Raw genomic sequence first — 23,696 nt, forward strand, 5'->3', positions numbered from 1 at the left:
CGGAGGTCAGAGGCTGGTGAGATCGGAGCTTGATGAGACAGCAAATGACGACATACCAGACGACTGCAGTTTTGGGAGGGAGCAAAAAAGAGAAGATTTATTAATTTAGAGGTGGATGTGTGAACATTAACTATACTTATAAGTGGAAGTGAAACTGCGACTTCTAGGATTCTAGCGTGTGGATCTTTAGAGCGGATATTACATTTTGATGATTTAAGCTTTATTCAAGGATACGGAGAAAGAGAAGACAGGAATAGTCGCCATAATAACTACGTCATTTAAATACATTTACTGTGTTTGCTCTTCGACAGACTTCTCATTTGAGCCCTTCAAAAGGCATAAGAAGAAAACGTATGGTACTGTACGAATAATATTATTATTGTTTCAGGTATTACTATATTAAACTTCCCTTTAAACCTTTGAACATTGAATAAACAACGTGGAATCTACTGGAATATACTGCACTGAGATAGAAACTTAATTTAAGAAACAACAACTGAAAATCAAAAACTAAAAACTAATATAAATTGGCTGCGATTGGGACATAAAAATAGAAGATTTGATTGAAATATAAATATTTGGATTGGATTGAACTATAAACATATGGACTTGAATATTATTATTATTATTATTAATAACATCACTACCCAATGAATTGATGTCAACATATCTTTGATTTTTATTATGTATTTGCTCTTGGAAAAATTAATTGTATATAATATTGTTTAATAATATGAGATTAAGGAATTAATTAATGAATTGAAGGTTATTATTTAAGATATTCTATCTCTACACTTTCTTTTCCCATTCTCATGTATATATATATATATAAGAAAAACTAGAAAAGAAAAACTAGACAATTTCCTCACACATCTCAATAGCCTACACCCCAAAATACAATTTACTATGGAAACAGAAGCCAATGATCAACTTCCCTTTCTGGATGTCCTAATCTATAAAAAACCCAATGGCACCCTAGGACACACCATCTACCAAAAGAAAACCCACACCAACCATTATTTAAATGCACACTCCCACCACCACCCCGCACAGATCACCTCAGTAGCCAAAACTCTCATCACCAGAACCAAACGCCTAGCTGACCATGAGCACTTAAAAACAGAATTGAACAAACTCAAAGATGTATTAATTTCTAATGGATTCGAAAGAAAAGCAATTACAAACCTAATAAAAAAAGAGACATCCCCCAAAAATCAAGGCCAAGAACAGGATAATGGCACCACCCTCCTCCTTTACATCAAAGGCACCACAGACAAAATTAGTAAAATTCTACACAAACATAATATCAAAACTTGATTTGTCACTAACCAAAAAATATCAAACATCCTAAGAAACCCAAAAGATAAAATCCAACTCGAAAACCAAGGAATCTATGAAATCCCTTGCAAAACATGTGCAGCCACATACATTGGACAAACTAATCGAAGAGTGAGTGCACGTGTTGCAGAACATAAGAATGCAGTCAAAAAAGAAGAAAAACTAAATTACTTTCCAAAACAGAAAATGTATGCAGAATAATAATTATGGAAGCCATAGAGATAGAAAGGCACCCCCTCAGCATGAACAGACGAGATGACACGTCCCGCCTGCCAGAGATTTGGAAACCAGCCTTAAACAAAAAAACCTATCATAATCATCACCATGTCAATCCTTCAACTAAATGTGATTCCACCAACCAATCAAATCATTAAAACATAGTCACACAATCTATTTGCTACATTCAAACCAAATCTCCACCCCCAACATTATATATAAGGAACAAATGGCAGTTGCAAACATTCCATATTTACAGCAGCACGAAGCTTAAAACTTCAGCCTGATGATGGTGAATGTGATTTCACTGAAACGTCGCATAGACACTCAAAACATTACACGGGGCAAAACCCGAACTCAGAACAATCTACACACACACACACACACACACACACACACACACACACATATATATATATATATATATATATATATATATATATAGAGAGAGAGAGAGAGAGAGAGAGAGAGAGATAATTATTATATTAACCACAATTACATAATATAAATAATACAAATATTGAATATAAGATATATATAAATATATGATATAGATATTAAATATAGGTTATAATATATATTATATATAGAAAGTAATTACAAGTATTGATATTGGTTAAGCTTTTTTTTGTTCTGTCTTTTTCTTTTCTCTCTCCTTTTTCTCCTACATACATATATGTTTTTTGTGATGGGTAGATCTGCTATTAATTAACAAATTGTTTGAGTAAGATATATATATATTCATTCATTAATTGTTGAAATTTTATATAGATTTGAAATTTGTACTTTATTACTATAGTTGTATGTATAGATAGACTGGGTTTGGCAGATAGCAGCTAAGAAGTGATCGAATATTGAATAACAGAGTGATACATATAAGAAAAGATAAAGGTTAAAAATTTCTAATGGCAACTCAACAAACCATAACTAAATCAATGAAGAGAAGTAATTTAAACCTGTTATCACCTGTAGTACAGAAATCTTCCTCAGCCTCTGATATCACTACTACAGAGGACAAAGAACAGACCCTCTATTTACAAAGCTTACAAAATTCTTTAGATAAAATACAAGAGTTTATGATTAAGCAGCAAGAAGCCTCAAGTAAAACTCAAGAAACAATTTTGAAAAATCATTTAGAGACACAAAAAAAATTCGAAGAAGTTTATGAGAATTTTGCTAAAATTAATACTATAATAGAGGGAGTCAAAAAAACAGTGGATAAGCAGGAAATTAAAATACAAAACGTTGAAGAAACAACAGAGGCTAACAAATTAAGATTAAATAAAAATGAGGAAGAATTTAAAAGGGTAAATAAGGATCTGGAAGCAGCTATTGCCCAGTTGGAGTTTGAAAAAGCTTCTTTCTATTTAAGATTACAAAATGTCCCAGAAGAGAAAGGAGAAAACTTATTTGCAATGGCCATTGAAATCTTTGCAGAGGAATTAAAAATAGATGAAAATGAATTAATTAGACATGTAGATGAGGTGTACCGGGTGCAGACTAACTATGCACGATGGCACCAGCTCACCAGGGAGATTCATATCTGATTTACTAAGAAAAATTTTAAGGGATGAAATATATAGAAACACTACAGGAGTATTATCATATAAAGGGAAAGTGTTAAACCAGATTCCAAAAAGAATCATGGAAAAAAGAAGGGACTTCCATTATTTTATGACTAAATTAATAAAGAATGAAATACAGTTTAGGTGGTTTGTGCCCGAAGGGGTAATGGTCACTTGGAAAGGGAAAAAAATTACCGTTGAAACTTTAGATCAAGCAGATCAATTTATTACAGAACACTTTTAAAAAGAAGGGCAAAGTAGTATTGAATTAGATACAACAAGCCAGAAAGAGGGAGAAATAGAAGAAGAGAGAGTAGATAAACCAAAAAAAGGAAAAGAGGAAAGAACGGGAAATCACAGAGAATGAAGAAGCAGTAAAAGAACGAAATAACTAATATAGAATGGATAAAGAAATCAAATTATTTTCTGTGAATTCCCCCCCAAAAATAGGACAAGTATTTGGAAAATTAATAAAGCAAAATGTAGATATTGTGTGTCTTCAAGAAGTCCACATTAAAAAAAGGATAAAAAGTTTTGAAAACCCGAAATTGGGAAGATTATTTACATCTTTAGCAGAGGGAAAAAAATGAGGGATTGCGGTCTATATAAAAAATTGGTTAAACCCCATAATAATTGATAGAGATGAAGAAGGAAGAATACTTATTATAGAAATTGAAATTAAACCAAAGAAAATAATATTAATTGTGATATATGCACCTAATAATGATCAAAAAACCTTTTATAAAAAATTGTACCAAAAAATAATAAAAATTGAGAAAAGAAATATTTGTATGGTTGGAGAATTTAATGTAATAGCAGATTTCGAAAAAGATTATAGGGGAACAGAAAAGAATAAAAAGAAAAAAGAATTACCAGATGAACTTAAGGATATCATAGAAGAATTTAAATTAAAGGATATATGGATAGAAATGCATAAAGATGAACATAAATATACTTATTATTCGAACCCACATAAATCATGGTCTAGATTGGATATGATATGGATGGACGTAGAGCTTCAAAAAGAGATAACAGCAGTTAATATTGAACCAAATTTTTGGGCAGATCATAATCCAATAAGCGTTACAATTAAAGGGAACCAGATCAGGAAAAATAGATGGAAAATGGATTCCAAAACTATAGAAGAAAACCAATATAAACAATGTATAAATAAAGAACTAGATATATTTTTAGAAAAAAATTGGAATAGTGATGCATCGACACAAAATATATGGGATATAACAAAATCCTTTGTTAGAGGGGTAACAATAGCATATATGAGCAAAAAAAATAAAAATAAACAAATGAGGGAAAACCAAAAGGAACTAGAAAAATTAGAAACTGAGTGGTTAAAAGATTCAGAAAATGTGGAAATAAAAGAAAAAAGGGAATTAATTAAACATAAGATAAATCTGATAGTACAGGAGGAGATTGCCCAAAAAATTAAATCTGTGAAACAGAATTATTTTGAACACGCGAATAAGCCAGGAAGGTGGCTAGCATATAAAATAAAAAAGCAAACTGAAAAGAAATATATTCAACAATTAGAAATTTACAACTTTCATTAGTAGGAAGAATTAATTCAATAAAAATGAGTGTCCTACTTCTATTTCAAACAATCCCTATAAATCCAGGCAAAGATTTCTTTAAAGAACTCGACAAAATAGTATTAAATTATATATGGTTAGATAAAAAACTAAGAATTAAATTAAAGGCACTACAAGATGTGAAAGAAAGAGGAGGCTGGGATTACCATATTTTAAATTATATTATTATGCAACATCATTAGCGTGGATCAAAGAATAGATTATGTTAGAGAATAAACATATACTGACCATAGAAGGTCATGATCTATTTATTTATTTATTTATTTACTTATTTATTGGTTTTGTATGCCGCCCCTCTCCGTGGACTCGGAGCGGCTAACAACATTAATGAAAACAGCATGGAACAGCCCAATACTAAAACAACTAAAAAAACCTTATAATAAAACCAAACATACATACAAACATACAATGCATAAATTGTAAGGCCTAGGGGGAAAGAATATCTCAGTTCCGCCATGCTTGACGGCATAGATGGGTTTTAAGGAGCTTACAAAAGGTGAGGAGGGGGGGCAATTCTAATCTCTGGGGGGAATTGGTTCTAGAGGGCCACGGCCGTCACAGAGAAGGCTCTTCTCCTGGGTCCCGCAAAATGAGATTGTTTAGTTGACGGGACCCGGAGAAGGCCCACTCTGTGGGACCTAACTGGTCGCAGCAGAAGGCGGTCCCTAAACAGAGCGGCCGGGCGGGATACCGGTGATGCAATCAAGGCGGCATGATACACACATCTTGCCGCCTTGAGCGCCACTTTGTAAGTCTTAATATGAGCTCTTACAAGTGTTTGATCGGATTTGGACTTACTCCTCCTCCATCGCTTCTCCAAACGTCTCTTCTGGTGTTTCAACTCCCGGAGCTCCTCATTGAACCATGGAGCTCTACGGGGTTTAGTGCTGCAGAGATGTCGCAACGGCGCAATCCAGTCAAGGGCCTCAACTACAGCCTTGTTCCAGGCCTCAGCAAGAGACTCTGCCAAAATGTGGACGAGTGCATCTGGAATAACCCCAAGTGCCTTATGAAAGCCCTCTGGATCCATCAGGCGTCTGGTGCGGAACAACCTAATCGGTTCCGCCTTCCTGCGGAGGTGGATTGTAGTCCGACCATGACAAAGGCAACACTTCTAAGCCCCTTAGTCTGAGACCATTACTCAGTTGCTCAGAGAGGAATACCATGTCAGGTGTGTGCCCCCCCTCATGAGTCAGACCCTGTACTATTTGGGTCAGGTCCATGGCTGTCATGGTGGCCATGAACTCCTGTGCCAGTCCAGAGGCTTTCCCGAGTGACGGCAGGTTAAAGTCCCTCAAGACAATAAGTCTGGGGAACCCCACCACCAAACTGGCTACCTCCTCAAGTAGTACAGGCAGAGCTTGTGACATGCAGCTGGGAGGCAGGTACGTGAGAAACAAGCCCACCTGAACCCCTAAGTCCAACTTCACCAGGAGGGACTCGCAACCCGCAATCTCTGCAGCAATGAGTCTACGCAGGCAGAGGCTCTCCCTGGCTATAATAGCCACTCCTCCCCCCCGTTCCCTGGGGTCAAGGCTAATGCCATATCTGAAACCCGGTTGGGCAAATTTCAGAGAGAGGAACTCCTCCCTCCGGGCCCAGCCAGGTTTCAGTTACACATGCCAGGTCGGCCTCCTTATCCAAGATCAAATCCCGATGAGGAGAGCTTTATTTACCACTGACCTGGCATTGAATAGTAGCAGCTTGAGCCCAGGGCCAGAATTACACTCGTCACCAGTATTCTGCACTGAGCTCATGGAGCTGGAACAAGGGATCGTTATTAAGCAGAGATCCCTCTTTCCCCTGGAATGGCTAGCTCCATGGCTCCTCCCATATCTGCCTCTCCCCAGCAACACCGGAATATTCTGACCCTCTGCCACCCCAGAGATAGCTGCCCTCCCCCCTCCTGCCTCTCCAGCATCAGGTAGGCCAACTATATCATTTACATTTAAGAAGCCAGGGTGACGCAGCAGGTAGAGTGTTGTACTGCAGGCCACTGAAGCTGACTGTAGATCTGAAGGTCAGCGGTTCAAATGTCATCACCGGCTCAAGGTTGACTCAGCCTTCCATCCTTCCGAGGTGGGTAAAATGAGGACCCGGATTGTGGGGGCAATATTGCTGGCTCTGTTAAAAAGTGCTATTGCTAACATGTTGTAAGCCGCCCTGAGTCTAAGGAGAAGGGCGGCATAAAAATTGAATAAATAAATAAATAAATAAATAAATAAATAAATAAATAAATAAATATATCATTCCCATTCACCTCACCCAGATTATAACCCCACCCATCCCATCCATACCAATCATTAATTCCATACATACTACACCCACCCCAAATATCAAGCATTTTAAAAGACCCCCCAGTAATTTAATTAAAATATAGATTAATTAATAATTAAGAACACTAATAATTAAAAAACTAATAAAATAAATAAAAATAAAAAATATAGAATATACAAAATATAGGTAAAAGTGCAGTAGTTCAGTTCATTAAAATAGATCAAGTCAACAGCAAGTAGCAAAAGTGCCAGACTCTCAGATGGTAGAGCCAAAGGCTGTTCAGAGTCTAGGATCATTCAATATCCCTCCCCATCCCAGAGAAAGGGGGTGTGTCCATGTCCAGGGTATACTGATTATTAATTACCCTTATTATTTACTATTATTATTATTATTAGGCTGGCATGCCTATCTCTGGTATGAAAGAGATAAAACACATAAATATTTTAAAAAGCATATCTTAAGAAATTCTCTTATCCAAACATGGAAGAAAATTAAAAAAACAACAATATACCAAGATACCAGAGTGGGTCTCGCCAATAGAACTAACATACCATCCAAGTTTAATCAGACCCCAAAATACAATTAGATACAAAGAACTACTGGCTCAACAAACAAATATAAAAACAAAGGAAGAATTAGAACAAAATGGCAAAATTATAGATTGGTGGACATATTTACAATTAAAAGACGCATACCAAAAGGATAAAAGGGAATATGGTTTCCAAGTGGGAAGAGGCGATTTGGATAGGACACTCCTAAAAGACAATGAAAAATTAATTGGCAAAATATATAAATATCTGATTCGGTATGAAACAGAAGTGGAAATTGTAAAAGAAAATATGATAAGTTGGTGGATAAATTTTGGTTACACAATTGAATTAGAAAAATGGGGAAAATTGAACTTCCGGGTGGCTGCAGCAGCATCGGAAGGCTGGTGGCAGAGCTCCGTCCCAGACCTCCATTTTTTGCTTGGTGGTCGCAACCCAGCGGTATGATCGGACCCGGAGAGTCCGATCAAGAACAGGGGGTCTCACTGCACCGGAGGGGGTTTTCGCCGCCACCCCCAGGTACAGGATTGCCCTGCAGCGCCAGGCGAAAAGATCCGAGGCTGGATTCTCCGATCCTCGGCCATAGCAGTGTCTCCACAAAATCAGAAGAAAGGAAAAAAGCTGGAGAAGTCACAAAAAGTTGAGAATAAAAAGAATAGAGAGAGCGAACTACAAAGGTAAAGTGATTATTACTCCCACGAACGCAAATGTGAATTTATTTAATTAAATTAAGGCGAAGAAAAACAGAGAAAGTAAAAGTGAAATTCCTGCTAACGTGAGTGGAACTAAAAAGTTTGAACGGCCTCAGCTCACGAGACGGCAAAGGAAAAAACCCCCGAAAACGTAACATTCTGACTATGCAAATTTTATTCCTGGAAGGTTTCATAATATAATAGAACCGAGGGGATAAGAACTACCTAAATTAAATATAAACTTGGAGCCTATTGCATCTTTTTTTTCCTCATTATTGTTTATTACTTACTTTGGGAGTGAAATGTGTTTAATGCCTTTGTAGTCGTGAAAGTAGTAAAACAACATGCAAGATGGAGGATTAGTATTTTAAAAGAGCTAAAGTGACGACGTTGGATTTGGATTGTTTCGTTTTTTAACCTTTTCTATTTTAATACCTGTTGTTCTTCAGTTTGAATTATAATTTACTTTTTCCTCTTTTTTCCCTCTTTTTTTATATTTTGGACTGCTCTGTTTGACTGTTTGGACTTTGCGTATTAAAATTCATCTGCCTTTTTTTTTTTACTTGGAACTTTACCTGAACTTAACCTGAACTGTTTGGACTTTATTTGGATTCAATGGACATTATAATTACCTTACTGGATTAAGATTTACTTATTTTTTTTACTCTTTTTCTTTTTCCCCTTTTCTAGTTTGGATATAACAAAGACACTCTGACCTTTTTTTAAAAACATTGGATTTATAACACTTAATGAAATTTAAATATTGATTCACTTTTAACCTATTGGACTTGTTTACTTCAATCTTGAGAAGAATAAACTAAGAATTTTTTTTCTTTTTTGGGGGACATTACTGAGAATTGCTTAAGTATCTCTTTTTTCATTTTAATTCTTTCTTAAAAATTTTACTGAATTATATATAAATGAATTGTTAACTCCTTCCCCTTTCCTCCCCCCTGTTTGACCATCCCTGGTCCCTCTCACCTTAGTCTCCATATTTTATTGTTTAGGATTCTCTAGGATTTCTTCCTAAAGATAGATAACAATTGCTTTAAGGATAGATAATACTTATAGATTTAAAATAAGTGTATGAAATTAGCATTTTTCTGTGATTTTCTTTTTCTTTTTTTCTTTTTACTTCCTTCTTCCATTCCAATGAATTTTAAAATGTATGTAAAGAATTGATTCTTTCACTATATATTTACTTAGAGCTTTATACTGTTTATCTGCATTGTATTGAATTGTATTGATAGTATTGATATATTTGACTATACTAATTAATTAAACTTTTAGCCTTTTCTTCACCCTTTCTTTCCTTACCTTGATCTTCTCTCCCTTTCTTAACCTTTGTTTACTATTTCCCCATTTTAACAACTAATAGCATTTACTAACTATTTTGAGTCTTTTTAAAAAAAAAATAATATTGTCTTTAAAATTTATTATACTTATATTTTCTCTCCCTCTCTTTCCTTTAATTTCTAACTTGATTTTTCCATCTTCCCCTATCCTACTCTTTTTCTTTTTTTCTTTTTTTCTTTCTTTCTTTCATTTTTTTTCTTCTTCTTAAGTCTATTAAATTGATGCCATTTTGGAAACAGTTAAATCTTACAGGTTTTAGAAGAGCCAGAAAAGCGACTAAGATGTCTACCACATTTACTATTATAAAAACTTCAAAAAAACAGTCTACAACTCCAACAGCCACACCACAAAGCTCTCCATTACCATCCCCCCTACCGCAGAGAACAGTAACAAGCATGCTGAGTAAGGAAAAGGAAAATGAAAAGGAGGTGGAGAAAACCTTGGTCCAGCCCACTTTGCAAACTATACCAGATACACTGGCTGCGCTGCAGATATCTATAAACGCCAACAGAGATGCCGCACGTGAAGAAGCTCAAAAACACTACGAACGTATAAAAGCAGAAATGAAAGATCTGAAGGGTAGTGTACAAGCAATAGATGGGAAAATTGAAGTGATGCAGAAAACCTTAAAAGAAAATGAACAGTGGATGAAAAAGACAGAAGAAAAGATGGAAAAAACTGAAAAGAGACTGGACCAACTCGAGGACTACATTGCCATAGAGAACAGAAATTTCAATGAAGCTATTACCAACTTAGAATTGCAGAGAGCCTCACATGGGTTGAGGTTCCAAAATATAGACGAAGATAAAGATGAAAACCTGGGATCAAAAATGGCAGAAATAGTTGGTGAGATCATGCAGATGGACCCACAAGAAGTAATTAAGGAGACTGATGAAATTTACAGGGTCCAAACTAACTATGCCAGAAAAAACAACCTCCCAAGAGAAGTCCACATTAAATTTATCAGAAAAACCATAAGAGACGACATTTTAAATTGGTCAAGAGTCGAAAGCTTAAAACACAAAGACAAAGGGGTCATAATATTAAAACAAGTACTGAGAAGATTACGAGAAAGTAGAAGAGAGTAATACTTTTTAACAAAAAATTTAATTAAAGAAAAAATAATCTTCCGTTGGCTGGTTCCAGAAGGTGTCTCCTTTTTTTGGCAAAGAGCCAGAATAACACTAGAGTCAGTTGAAGAAGCTAGAAATTTCTACGAACAATCTGGACTGTACGCACAAGATCCATCCTACAAAGCGATTGGAGGAGGAGGAGAGGAGCGTGGGGTGACATCCCTGGGGGAGGAAGCAATTTAAGATACAAAAGCACAGCAACAACAACAACAATCGCAACAACAACAACTGATACTAAGTAGTAAACTTCGACAACCCAGAGAAATGAAAAAATACTATAAATAAAAATGAACTCACATGTTAAGATTTTTTCCATAAATGTAAATGGATTGAATCACCCAAGAAAAAGAAAACAGATATTTTCCAAACTTAAAAAACAAAAAGAGCAAATTATGATTTTACAAGTCCACATTAAAAAGTCTAACCGAGAGCTATTATGTAATTCAAAATTAGGTAATTTGTTTACTAGTTTGGCAGGAAAAAAAAGGAGAGGGATAGCTGTTTATATTGATGAAACGATTGCGGTTAAACAACTTTATAGTGATAAAGAAGGTAGAATTTTAATTTTGAAAATAAACTTAGAAACAGGACCTCTCGTCATATCAATTTATGCTCCAAATGAAAATCAAAAAGTATTCTATAAAGAACTACATGAGAAAATATTAGAGTTATCTATTGAAAATATGATGATAATTGGAGATTTTAATGTGATAGCTAATAGTCAAATGGATTATTCAGGTAGAAAGAAAGATAAGAAAAAGAAAATAATTTTACCTAAAACATTTTGGCAACTGACCTCAGAATTAACACTGCAGGATATATGGCGAGAACGCCACCCTGCAGAAAAACAATACACTTTTTATTCAAATCCATACAAAGTCTGGACAAGAATAGACATGACATGGACTTCAACCCAGATTTCCGATTATGGTTCCAATATTGAAATTGAAACAAATAATTGGGCAGATCACAATCCATTGACAATTATTTGGAAGGGAAATAAAAAACCGAGATATTGGAGAATGAACAGAAATATTCTGCGAGATCCCCAATACAAAAACTGGATAGAAAAAGAACTAAAAATTTTTTTTGATTTAAACCACAATGCAGACACTTCAATACAAAATTTATGGGATACAACTAAAGCATATATAATGGGTCTGACAATATCCAATACAGCAAGAAAGAATAAAGAGAAAAAATGTCAACTTCAAAAGTTAGAGGCAGAACTAAAAACATTAGAAACACCATCACAAAGTAGTCTGGACGAGACTAAGAATAAAAAGAAGAGGGATTTAATCAAACACAAAAAAAACTTAATTGAACAAGAACAGTTAGCAGAAAAAATCAAACGGGCCACACAAGAGTATTTCGAACACGCTAATAAACCAGGGCGTTGGTTAGCATTTAAATTAAGAAATCAAAAAGAGGCAAGAACAATAAGAAAATTAGCAGATAATAAAGGTATTCTTAGACATAAGATTGAGGAAAAGAAGGATATAGTATTAGAATTTTATAAAAACTTATGTCAAAAAGAAGATATAGATGAGGATAAAGCCTTTGATTTTTTAAATTCAACATATCTACCTATTTTAACAGAAGACCAACAACAAAAGCGTAATAGCCCTTTTACTATGGTAGAACTACAGTATGCAATTAAAAGTCAAAAAAATGACAAAGCTACGGGACCTGATGCTATAAATATTATCAAGCTGCAACCCTAACTTGGACTAAGGAATGGCATACTTTAAAAAATAGAAGATTATTGAACTTAGAAGGACATGACTTAATGTTGGGATGACGTGCCTTTATATGGTACGAAAAATACAAAACACATTCTTATTTTAAAAAACATATAATAAGGAAGGCACTTATAGAAGTTTGGAGTGATATAAAGAAAGATCACTTTTTAGTATTGCCTGAATGGATATCCCCGATTGAAGCTATAAGCCTCCCAAGCCTGTTGCAAGAAGGCAAGATTTGGAAATACAAAGACTTAGTAGACAACCAATGGAATTTAAAAACAAAGCAGGACTTGCTAGATGCGGGTATTGTCATTGATTGGTGGCAATATACACAAATTACGTCTAGGTTCTATAAAGATAAAAACACATACATTCTTAGAAAAGACAATAATATTTTAGGCAAATTATTAACAACTAACCAAAGAAAACTGATTGGAAAAACATATAAATATTTAATTAATTGTAAAAATATAGAATGGATATTAAAGGACAATATGATTAGTTGGTGTAGAAACTTAAATAAAGAGATACATTTAAATACTTGGGAAAAAGTATGGACATATAATTGGAAAACAACAAAGTCAACTTCTTTCAAAGAAAACCAGATTAAGATGTTTTATAGATGGCACTTACCACCAAGCAGAATCTCAAAAATGTTTCCAACCAATTCGCCTAATTGTTGGAAGTGTAAAACAGAAATTGGTACTTATTATCACACATGGTGGACATGCCCAAAAGCAAAGGAATACTGGAACTTAATAGAAAAATGGATGAGAGAAATAACACAGCAGGAAATCAAGAAAACCCCAGAGTTTTTTTTATTGGGTATATCCAATAAATATAAAAAAGACTTATATTACTTAATGGTCCATATATTGGCAGCAGCTAGGATAGCCTTTGCGCAAAAATGGAAAGACACTGAGATTCCAAAAGAAACAGATATTCTTAAGAAAATTTTAGATTGTGCTGAGCTAGATATGATGATGAGAAGGTTAAACAAGCACGAAGAATCAAAATTTTATGATGTTTGGCAGAAGGTTTATATTTGGTGGGAAATAAAGAAAAAGAAATAAAAGTATTATTTTGAATATTTTAAGTTAGTAGACAAACCGTAAATAGCTAGTGACTATTTACAATATGTATATTATACATAACATAAATATTAAATTCCTTTTTTTCTCTCTCTCGCTATTCTCTTGAAAACTTCTATATAGATGTTTACAAATTTTTACTTATCTCTATATTCATTATATCAAGATTGACATTTATGCATACCATATAGATGATGTTGTATAACAAAATGACTTTAATATTCTCTTTTTCTCTCTCTTATTACAATGATGACTTCTATTTTGAGCGGAGCAATTGTACCTCCACTAAATGTTACATGTGGTGTTTGTTATGCGTGTCTTTCTTTTGAAAATCAATAAAATATTTTTAAAAATATTTTTAAAAATAAGAAAAATGGGGAAAATTATGGATTAATAATTGGCAGATGACAAAATCGACTGCATTCAAGGAAAACCAACTAAAAAAGTTTTACAGGTGGCATTTATCACTGGAAAGACTTTCAAAAATGTTTCCAAAAGTTTGGCCATTATGCTGGAAATGCAAAAAAGAAAAAGGCACATTGTATTATCAATGGTGGACCTGTTTACAGGCAAAAAAACTACTGGAATAAGATAACAGCTTCACTAAAAGAAATAACAAAGGAAGAATTTGGGGGAAAAAAACCAGAATTATATTTATTAGGCATTTTCAATTAAAAAATGAAAAAAGAAGTAAGATACTTAGCTATTCACATTCTAACAGCAGCTAGGATAGTATATGCCCAGCATTGGAAAACAGATAAAACACCAGAAGAAAGTACAATAATCAAAAAAATACTAGACCGTGCAGAGATGGATAGAATGTCAAAAAAATTAGAGGGAAAAGAAGACTCAGATTGCTATAAGATATGGGGAAATTTTTACGATTGGTTAAAGAAAAGAACAGTGGAGAAATAATTAAAATTCAACCAAAGCAACTCGTCAAATAAAAGAATATTCAATGACAAGGGAAAATTCTCTGATCGAACATTCAAAAAAGAAGTGGGGAAACTTTTGTTTCCCAAATGTTGTATTTCTGTTTTGTTTTTTTATTATTATATGTGATACTTACTGTATTGTTTCCCTTTTTTGTTGTTGTTGTTGGGTTTTTTTGTCTACTTGTTATTTGGTTTATTTATCTATGTTAAAAAACAAATAAAAATAATAATAAAAAATAATATCAGCATGAATAGCAATAATTAATATATTTTACCATTTTCATTCTCTTTCTAAATACATCACTATTGAATCTGAAACAAATAACAAATGCTCCTCTAAATCCAGAGGTAAATGATAGTCATCAAACAACATTTAATACAACATTGTCTGCTGCAATGTCTTACCTGTCAATGACTTTTTCAGTTTCAACCTCAATAATAATTGAGCAAACAATCGATACAAACTCAAGGTAAACCGCTCCAAACTCAATTGCAGAAAATACGACTTTAGCAACAGAGTGGTCAACACCTGGAATGCTCTACCAGACTCCATTGTTACATCCTCAAACACTCACCGGTTCAATCTTGCATTGTCTACTGTAGACCTGACCCCATTCCTAAGAGCTCTGTACAGGGGGTGTGCATAAGCGCACCCCCATGCCTACCATCCCTGTCCTACTGTCCCCATTTATTTGGATTCATTTCCTTCGTTCATGTTCATATTCATACCTGCTACCTTGTACATGTTTGACAAACCAATAAAACAAATAAATAAAATAATATTTGTGAATATTGAGAAAATGGGATGGAGATAGTTCTTCAACAGGGTCAAGAATCACAAAAATCCATTATTTATAGCAGCACTAATTTTTATCAGTCCAGTACCCAATTTGCAAAATAATTCAACCCTTAAAGTAAAGCCATCATATTTTGAGATGGATATTTCATAACTGACCCAGAAATGCCATTCTAAAAACAAGTCATTCTCTAATTCTATAAGCATCAGGCATTTAATAACATTGAGCATTTATTTTTTTTTAAATGAAAATGTGCTGGTCAGGGGAAACTACAACAATCAGTAAAGAAAAATCAGTATTCAAGTCATGAATTCAGGAAAGAGAAAAATGGACCTTTTTCAGGTGTTTCTATGCGGATCTCTGCATTTGTGTTTTGTCCAAAAAATAAAACAAAAGGGGGAACACAGGTAAATCAGAACCATTCAAGAAATTAGGTAGTTCCTGCAATTTAGGAATAAGTGGAATATGAGGATGAAGGTGTTAGAACTGCAGATGGAGGGAATACAACTACATTACAGTGAATGACTTACAGGGTAAACATGTGAGGAGCCTTTTTGAAAGTGTAGATTTCATGATCTTTTACTGATTTACTGAGGATTACACCAATGAGATGGTCTCCTGGCCTGTAGAAGCTCCATGGTCTGTTTCTACTCTGTTGGTCCAAATTCATTGTGCACTTCATTCTACGTTTCCCAGAGACTATCTGGGATATCGGCAGCATCAAAAGCAGAAGCAGGACGTCCATAATTCATAGGCAGAATGAACCCCCTTCCTATATCTGAAAAAGAGTTAAAAGAATGAAAAGCACACCATTCAAATGGAATCTCCAGTGTCTTTCCTTATCCAGTCGGAGACAAACTGAGCTTCATCTGGAAAGGAGAGGAGGTGCCTGCAAAAGCATAGCCCCTGTCTCTCTTAAATCTCTTGCAAACCATTCAGGATGAATCGATGATGCAAGATCTGATGCAAGATCCCTTCCATGTTGCCTCTGGCTGATGTTTACATCAAAGGCATCCCTGAGGGAGAAACAGCAGCAGAGATCTCAAAGTCTGGGATCGTGATAATTATTATGAGTGATAATTTGTCCCCCGGAACTTCTGAGCGTCTTCCAGAATTGCCTGCACAAAGGGACAGGTAGAGAAAAGAATGTTTAATGTAACATAAAGATCGTTGGGGATCCTTTTCTACCATGGTTGTCATGTTTCTTGCCAGGACATGACCAGGAATTAATGCTGCATGAAGATACTTCAATATTCATAAATTTAATTTCTGCTCTCCTCCGTTGTGATATTATCATTATCATTATTAGTAGTAGCAGTAGTAGTAGCAATGTTAGTTGTTGTACTAGTAGTAATAGTATTAGAAATATTATTGTTGTTTTTTATTATTATTAGTAGTAGTAGTATTTATTTATTTATTAAATTTGTATGCCGCCCGTCTCCGTAGTCTCGAGGCGGCTCACAGCAGTGATAGAAACAATTTATTTATTTATTTATTTATTATTTATTTATTTATTTATTTATTTAGATTTGTATGCCGCCCCTCTCCACAGACTCGAGGCGGCTCACCACAAAGCAAAAAAACAATTTACAAGAAATCTAAATTCTAAAAACATTTTAAAACCCCATTTTCTAAACACACATTCATAAATTGTATATGCCCGGGGGAGATGTCTCAGTTCCCCCATGCCTGACGACACAGGTGGGTCTTAAGGAGCTTACGAAAGGCAAGGAGAGTAGGGGCAGTTCTAATCTCCAGGGGGAGTTGGTTGCAGAGGGTCGGGGCCACCACAAAGAAGGCTCTTCCCCTGGGGCCCGCCAACTGATATTTTTTAGTTGACGGGACCCGAAGAAGACCCACTCTGTGGGACCTAATCGGTCGCTGGGATTCGTGCGGCAGCAGGCGGTCTCGGAGATATTCTGGTCCAGTGCCATGAAGGGCTTTAAAGGTCATAACCAACACTTTGAATTGTGACCAGAAGTTGATCGGCAACCAATGCAGACTGAGGAGTGTTGGTGAAACATGGGCCTACCTAGGTAGGCCCATGACTGCTCTCGCAGCTGCATTCTGCACAATCTGAAGTTTCCGAACACTTTTCAAAGGTAGCCCCATGTAGAGAGCATTACAGTAGTCGAACCTCGAGGTGATGAGGGCATGACTGACTGTGAGCAGTGAGTCCCGGTCCAGATAGGGTCACAACTGGTGCACCAGGCGAACCTGGGCAAACGCCCCCCTCGCTACAGCTGAAAGATGGTTCTCTAATGTGAGCTGTGGATCGAGGAGGACGCCCAAGTTGTGGACCCTCTCCAAGGGGGTCAATAATTCCCCCCCAGGGTAATGGAAGGACAGATGGAATTGTCCTGGGGAGGCAAAACCCACAGCCACTCCATCTTATCCGGGTTGAGTTTGAGTCTGTTGACACCCATCCAGGCCCCAACAGCCTCCAGACACCAGCACATCACTTCCACTGCATCGTTGAATGGACATGGGGTGGAGATGTAAAGCTGGGTATCATCAGCGTACTGATGATACCTCACCCCATGCCCTTGGATGATCTCATCCAGCGGTTTCATGTAGATATTAAATAGCAGGGGGGAAGGACCGACCCCTGAGGCACCCCGCAAGGGAGAGACCTCGGAGTCGACCTCTGACCGCCCACTAACACCGACTGCGACCGACCGGAGAGGTAGCAGGAGAACCACTGGAGAACAGTGCCTCCCACCCTCAACCCCTCCAGCCGGTGCAGAAGGATACCATGGTCGATGGTATCGAAAGCCGGTGAGAGGTCAAGAAGCACCAGGACAGAGGATAAACCCCTGTCCCAGGCCCGCCAGAGATCATCCATCAACCCGACCAAAGCAGTTTCCGTGCTGTAACCGGGCCTGAAACCCGACTGCTGGGGACCTAGATAATCGGCTTCTTCCAAGGATCGCTGGAGCTGGAGTGCCACCATCTACTCAACAACCTTCCCCATAAAGGGAAGGTTGGAGACTGGCCGGTAGTTATTAAGTACGGCTGGGTCCAGGGAAGGCTTCTTGAGGAGGGGGCGCACGAGCGCCTCTTTATAGGATGATGGGAAGGATCCCCTCCCTAAGGAAGTGTTGATAATCTCCTGGACCCAGCTCCGTGTCACCTCTCTGCTGGCCGAAACCAGCCAGGAGGGACACGGATCCAGTAAACAGGTGGCGGAACTCACAGCTCCAATGGCCTTGTCCACTTCATCAGGTGTCACCAGATCAAACTCTTCCCAGACAGATGGACAAGTACGTGCCCCAGTCACCTGAACTGACTCGTTGTCTGCCGACTCTGTTTTCCAATTGGACTCGAGGTCCGCCCGGATCTGAGCGATTTTATCAGCGAAAAACATGTTAAAATCCTCGGCACTACTCTGTAAGGGCTCCCCAACTCCCCTCTGATTAAGAAGGGAGCGGGTCACCCTAAACAGAGCGTCCGGGCAGGATTCCGCTGATGCAATCAAGGTGGCATGATACACGCATCTTGCCGCCTTGAGCGCCACTTTGTAAGTCTTAATAAAAGCTCTTACAAGTGTTCGATCAGATTCAGACTTACTCTTCCTCCATCGCTTCTCTAGATGTCTCTTCTGGCGTTTCAACTCCCGGAGCTCCTCGTTGAACCATGGAGCTCTATGGGGTCTAGCACCATGGAGAGGTCGCAAAGGCGCAATCCGATCAAGAGCCTCCGCTGCAGCCTTGTTCCAGGCTTCCGCAAGAGACTCCGCCGAACTGTGGACGAGTGCATCTGGAATAACCCCAAGCGCCGTCTGAAAGCCCTCTGGGTCCATCAGGCGTCTGGGGCGGAACATCTTAATTGGTTCCGCCTCCCTGCGGGGAAGGATTGGAGCAAGGAAGTCAAGCCGTAGTAGAAAATGGTCTGACCATGACAAAGGCAACACTTCTAAGCCCCTTAGTCTCAGACCATTGCTCAATTGCTCAGAGAGGAATACCATGTCGGGTGCGTGTCCTCCCTCGTGAGTTGGACCCTGTATTACTTGAGTCAGGTCCATGGCTGTCATGGTGGCCATGAACTCCTGTGCCAGTCCAGAGGCTTCGCCGAGTGATGGCAGATTGAAGTCCTCCAAGACAATAAGTCTGGGGAACTCCACCGCCAACCAGGCTACCTCCTCGAGCAGCACAGGCAGGGCTTTTGACATGCAGCTGGGAGGCAGGTACGTGAGAAACAAGCCCACCTGAACCCCTAAGTCCAACTTCATCAAGAGAGACTCACAACCCGCAATCTCTGGAGCAATGAGTCCACATAGGCAAAGGCACTCCCTGGCTATAATAGCCACTCCTCCCTCCCTTCCCTGGGGTCGAGGTTGATGCCATATCTGAAACCCAGCTGGGCAAATTTCAGAGAGAGGAACTACTCCCTCTGGGCCTAGCCAGGTTTCAGTAATACATGCCAGGTATTATCATTATCGTTATTATTAATTGTATCACAGGGGCCAGTTGTTTCGCCAGATTTGTCATTAGTTACTAGTCGAGTCCCACACAGAGATCTAGGACGTTGCAATATATTTTCAAAGAATATGTGCTGAAGCGAGCAGTGCGGCTTTCTGTGTTTGATGGTGATTTTGTCAATTTTAAGGTGTTTTAAATGTAATTCCAGTGCTTTTGGGAGAGCACCCAGTGTTCCAATCACCACTGGAGTTACCACTGCTGGTCTGTTGTTGTTATTGACAGCTGTAGAAGGTCACCTGGAACTATGGAGCTTGGTGTTGGTCTAGGACTAAGTTATTGGCACTTTAGTGCCGCCTGTCTTTTAACACCAAGGCAGCAATCTGTACCCTTGAACCCAGCCTAAAGTTAATAGTTAGTCCTCTTTGGGATTTTCTTTTCCACGAGATTCCCATACATTAGTCCTAAATTTGGATTACTAGCTTTTGTTTGTTTGGACAGGGAGCCTCTTCTCACAGCCACCTCATCACCTCAAGGCTTGATTACTGCAATGGACTCTACATGGGTCTACCCTTGAAGAACGTTCAGAGACTTCAATTAGTCCAGAAATCAACTGCGTGAGCTGTTGTGGATTTACCCAGATACACCCACATAACTCCATCACTCTGAGAGCTGCACTGGCTTCTGAGTGGTCTCCGAATGCAATTTAAGGTCTTGGTTATTACCCATCCAGCCCTACATGGCTTAAGACCAGATTACTTATGGGACTCTCTTCTGCCTCACATCTCTCAGTGACCAATTAGATCCCACAGAGTTGGCCTCCTCTGGGTCCCGTCAGCCAAGCAATGCTAATTGGCGGGACCACAGGGAACAGCCTTCTCTGTGGTAGCTCCAGTCCTCTGGATTCAACTCCCCCCCAGAGATTGGCATTGCTCTCACCCTTCTGGCCTTCCAAAATAACATTAAAAACATGGCTTTCCCGGCAGGCCTGGGACCATTGAAGAATAACAATATGCTCCAGCCAGTAGTAAATGATTGATGAATAGTGTTGGGCGAACTGAACCCGCACAATTTGGGTCCGTACTGAATTTTGTGGTGTTCGGCAACTTCTGGAGGGAGGTTCTCTCCCAGAGGCCCAGCACATGGTCCTGAAGAGGCGTCTCTCCTGTGTGTTTCTGGAGGGGGGGCTTCTTCACTTTGGGCTCTTGGTGGGGCGGGAGAAGGTTTCATCTCTCCAGGAGCCTCTGCTTGAACAGGGACTTGTGAATTTAAGCAGGGCAGCAAATGCAGGGGAACATGGGCCTTCAAAGAGGGGTTTCCAGCCTTTCAGCCACTCTCTGCCCCCCCACCACTTTGCACCCCCATCCATCCTTCCATCCTGCACTGCTCCGTCAGAACTGGGGAAGCTTCTGGGATGAGAAGGGAAACGTTTTCATGGGGAAAACAACCAAGAACATCCAGTTTCCCATTGGAAAACATCTTAGGGACAACCATAACCCTGGAAGATGGATTCTCTCCATAGAGATCCCTGCCTCCACTTTCCCCTTTTGATATCTCACCAGACCCAGCCTGGACTCAAAAGAACTTAAGGGGGCATTTAGTCCACCCTTCCAGGCAAGAAGTCCCTCCCCCAGACTCTGCTTCAGGGAATCTATTTAAGGGGACAAAAAAAAGGCCTTTAAAGAAATTGAGGGGGGATGGAGATTGGTGAGGTTTTAGGGTATCCAGGGAAGGAGGGAGTCAAATGAGGCCGGGATTATGGGTGTAGGTATCCTTATTGTGACCCCCTCCACAGATCCCCACTCCAAAGTATAGAGAAGCATGGATATGACTTTCCTTGCAGCCCAGAGAGTTCATGGGGGTCTCTTACCTTCTATCCTATTTCCTACTATTTTTGGGAGGCGAGGCAAAGAGACCCCACTGGGATTCAACGTTCCCTCCAAGAGCATCAGAGGGACTGCTGAACCAATTGAGCATCTGCCTGCCTTTTTCCACTCGGGGAAGGTGGAGGAGGTCCCTCAGGAAGCCCCACCCCTTGCCCTCATTGCCCTCCCCCCACAGACCCCAGGTTGGATCCCGCTGGAACAGTTCCCCATCTGTCCTCTAGGGGGAAACTTGTGGTAGCCTCTTTGGACAAGTTTCCTGCCCCTCCTCTGAGAAGCATGGATCCCTCCTCTAGTAGCTGCTGGGAAGCATGGGCCCTGGCTTCCCTGATGACCTTCCTCCTCCTTTGCGAACCCCATTTCCTGATCCAGGGGAGGTCCAAATGCCACTTCCTCAACTCACATCGACTGCTCAGTCTGGCACAATCTGGCTGCCATCTTGTCTGTTTTGAGCACCCAGACCATCACCTGAAAAAGGCCATCTTGATTATTTTAAACAATACTTTTATTAAGGATTATATGCCCACAAAGAAAGTTAGTACAAATATTTTTGTGTGAAAATATGAAAGACAATGAAAAAAGGAGGAAAAAAATCCTTCCGAAAATATAATAGGAAAAAGAAAACTCTCCCTCATCCTCACCTAGAAAACTCAAAAACAAAACTTTTATCGATAAAACATCAGATTCATTCCATCCTTCGCCCCATTTTTTCCTAGGTTTTTCGTTCTTTCATCAACACAGTATAGTTAACATTAAGAAAAATATTAGGTTTCCTGACTTACGACTGAAGGACCTTTTGACCAGGAATCCATTCCAAGTTCTGGTCATAAGTCAAGGACTTCTTGTACTCTACAAAATATTATATCTACTCCCCAGACACTTATAACCCTTTTGTGTAATCACTGCAATAAATTTATAATGTGGTTTTGGGAGCAAAATATTATCACTCCCAACATTTAAACCCTTTTGCCCCATTGTGTACATTGTCTATTTTCTGAGGTTCTTTTGTTTCAGTAGGAAAAACATTTTACTCACACCAAATAATTGTAGGATTTCCCTTCTGTCACTGTGTGAAGCTCCTGGTAAACATTAAGATGTAGCTGCCATAGCATATTAGGATAGGATTACACTATATCTGGACTTCTAAAGTAAATGCCTTATACTCTACAATTCCATAAGCCAGGACAGTTCTGTACGTAGGTCACATAAGTGAGTCTGCATTTCTGGTGAAATCTGCTTAAGGAAGTGACTGGCCATAAAACGATTCATAACTCTCCTCAGATAACAAGAATGTGTCAACTGGAAAAGAACTGTGTGATCAAAAGACGCAATTTACATTGCCTGGGGTAAACTGTGATAAAAGACCTTGCTTTGTGGTAAACAGGAGATAGCTGTGTTAAACAACAAAAGGTCCCAGGAAATTGGCCATGAGAGACATTTGCTTAGTAGAAACTAGTTACGTGCCATATGGAGATGGGAAGGACTCTGAAGTTGTGTCATCTTTTAGAGTTACATTATTGGATGTTTGTATATCACTTGACATGTATGTGTAATCATTCCCATTTGCATATTCCCCCAATAAAAGGAGGTGCACAGCTGAATACTGTGTCATTTCACCCAGAGAGAGATGTGTCCAAGTCTTCTTAATAGGATTCGCGTTCGTGAGTGACCCCCCCCCCATGGCTGGGTTGCTCTAAGTCCCTCTGAAGACATCGTTCCCGTCAGGGACTTTGTAGCACCCTCAAGTTGTGGAGAATGCGGGCAATTTCATCCTGTTACCTCGACGTGACGAAGCCTTCGTCACGTGCCTGAGACCCCCATTGCTTACCTGCGCACTCGTCATCCATCGGTAAGAGCGAGCGATTTTTTCTAAGTATGGGGGCAGATTTGTCCAAGGAGCAGGTTGCTCATGTAAAGGAACTTGGACAAATTCTCAGAGCTTTTAAAACTCAATTAACCAAAAACTTTCTTTTCCCTTCTAAACGCGAGTTATGCCAACTCTTAACTTATATTTGGAAACATTGTCCCTCTTATCCTCCTCATGGCTCGATAAAGCCTGCCATTTGGATTAAGATAGGTGCTTATCTTCAACAGG

General features: G+C 38.6%; 1 protein-coding gene across 1 annotated transcript in view; it reads right to left on the reverse strand.

The window, feature by feature from the left end:
* The window catches only part of LOC139159217 (vomeronasal type-2 receptor 26-like), a 40,742-nt gene extending 17,294 nt beyond the window's left edge, over positions 1-23,448 (reverse strand). The window contains exons 1-2 of the mRNA XM_070736565.1: positions 23,430-23,448; positions 15,831-15,850 (exon numbers count right to left, since the gene is read on the reverse strand). Coding sequence (XP_070592666.1) covers positions 15,831-15,850; positions 23,430-23,448 — 39 coding nt within the window. The remainder of the gene's footprint in view (positions 1-15,830; positions 15,851-23,429) is intronic.
* Positions 23,449-23,696: the final 248 nt, after the last annotated feature.

This window comes from Erythrolamprus reginae, chromosome 2 (genome assembly GCF_031021105.1).
Source record: "Erythrolamprus reginae isolate rEryReg1 chromosome 2, rEryReg1.hap1, whole genome shotgun sequence".
NCBI classification, from domain to species: domain Eukaryota; kingdom Metazoa; phylum Chordata; class Lepidosauria; order Squamata; family Dipsadidae; genus Erythrolamprus; species Erythrolamprus reginae.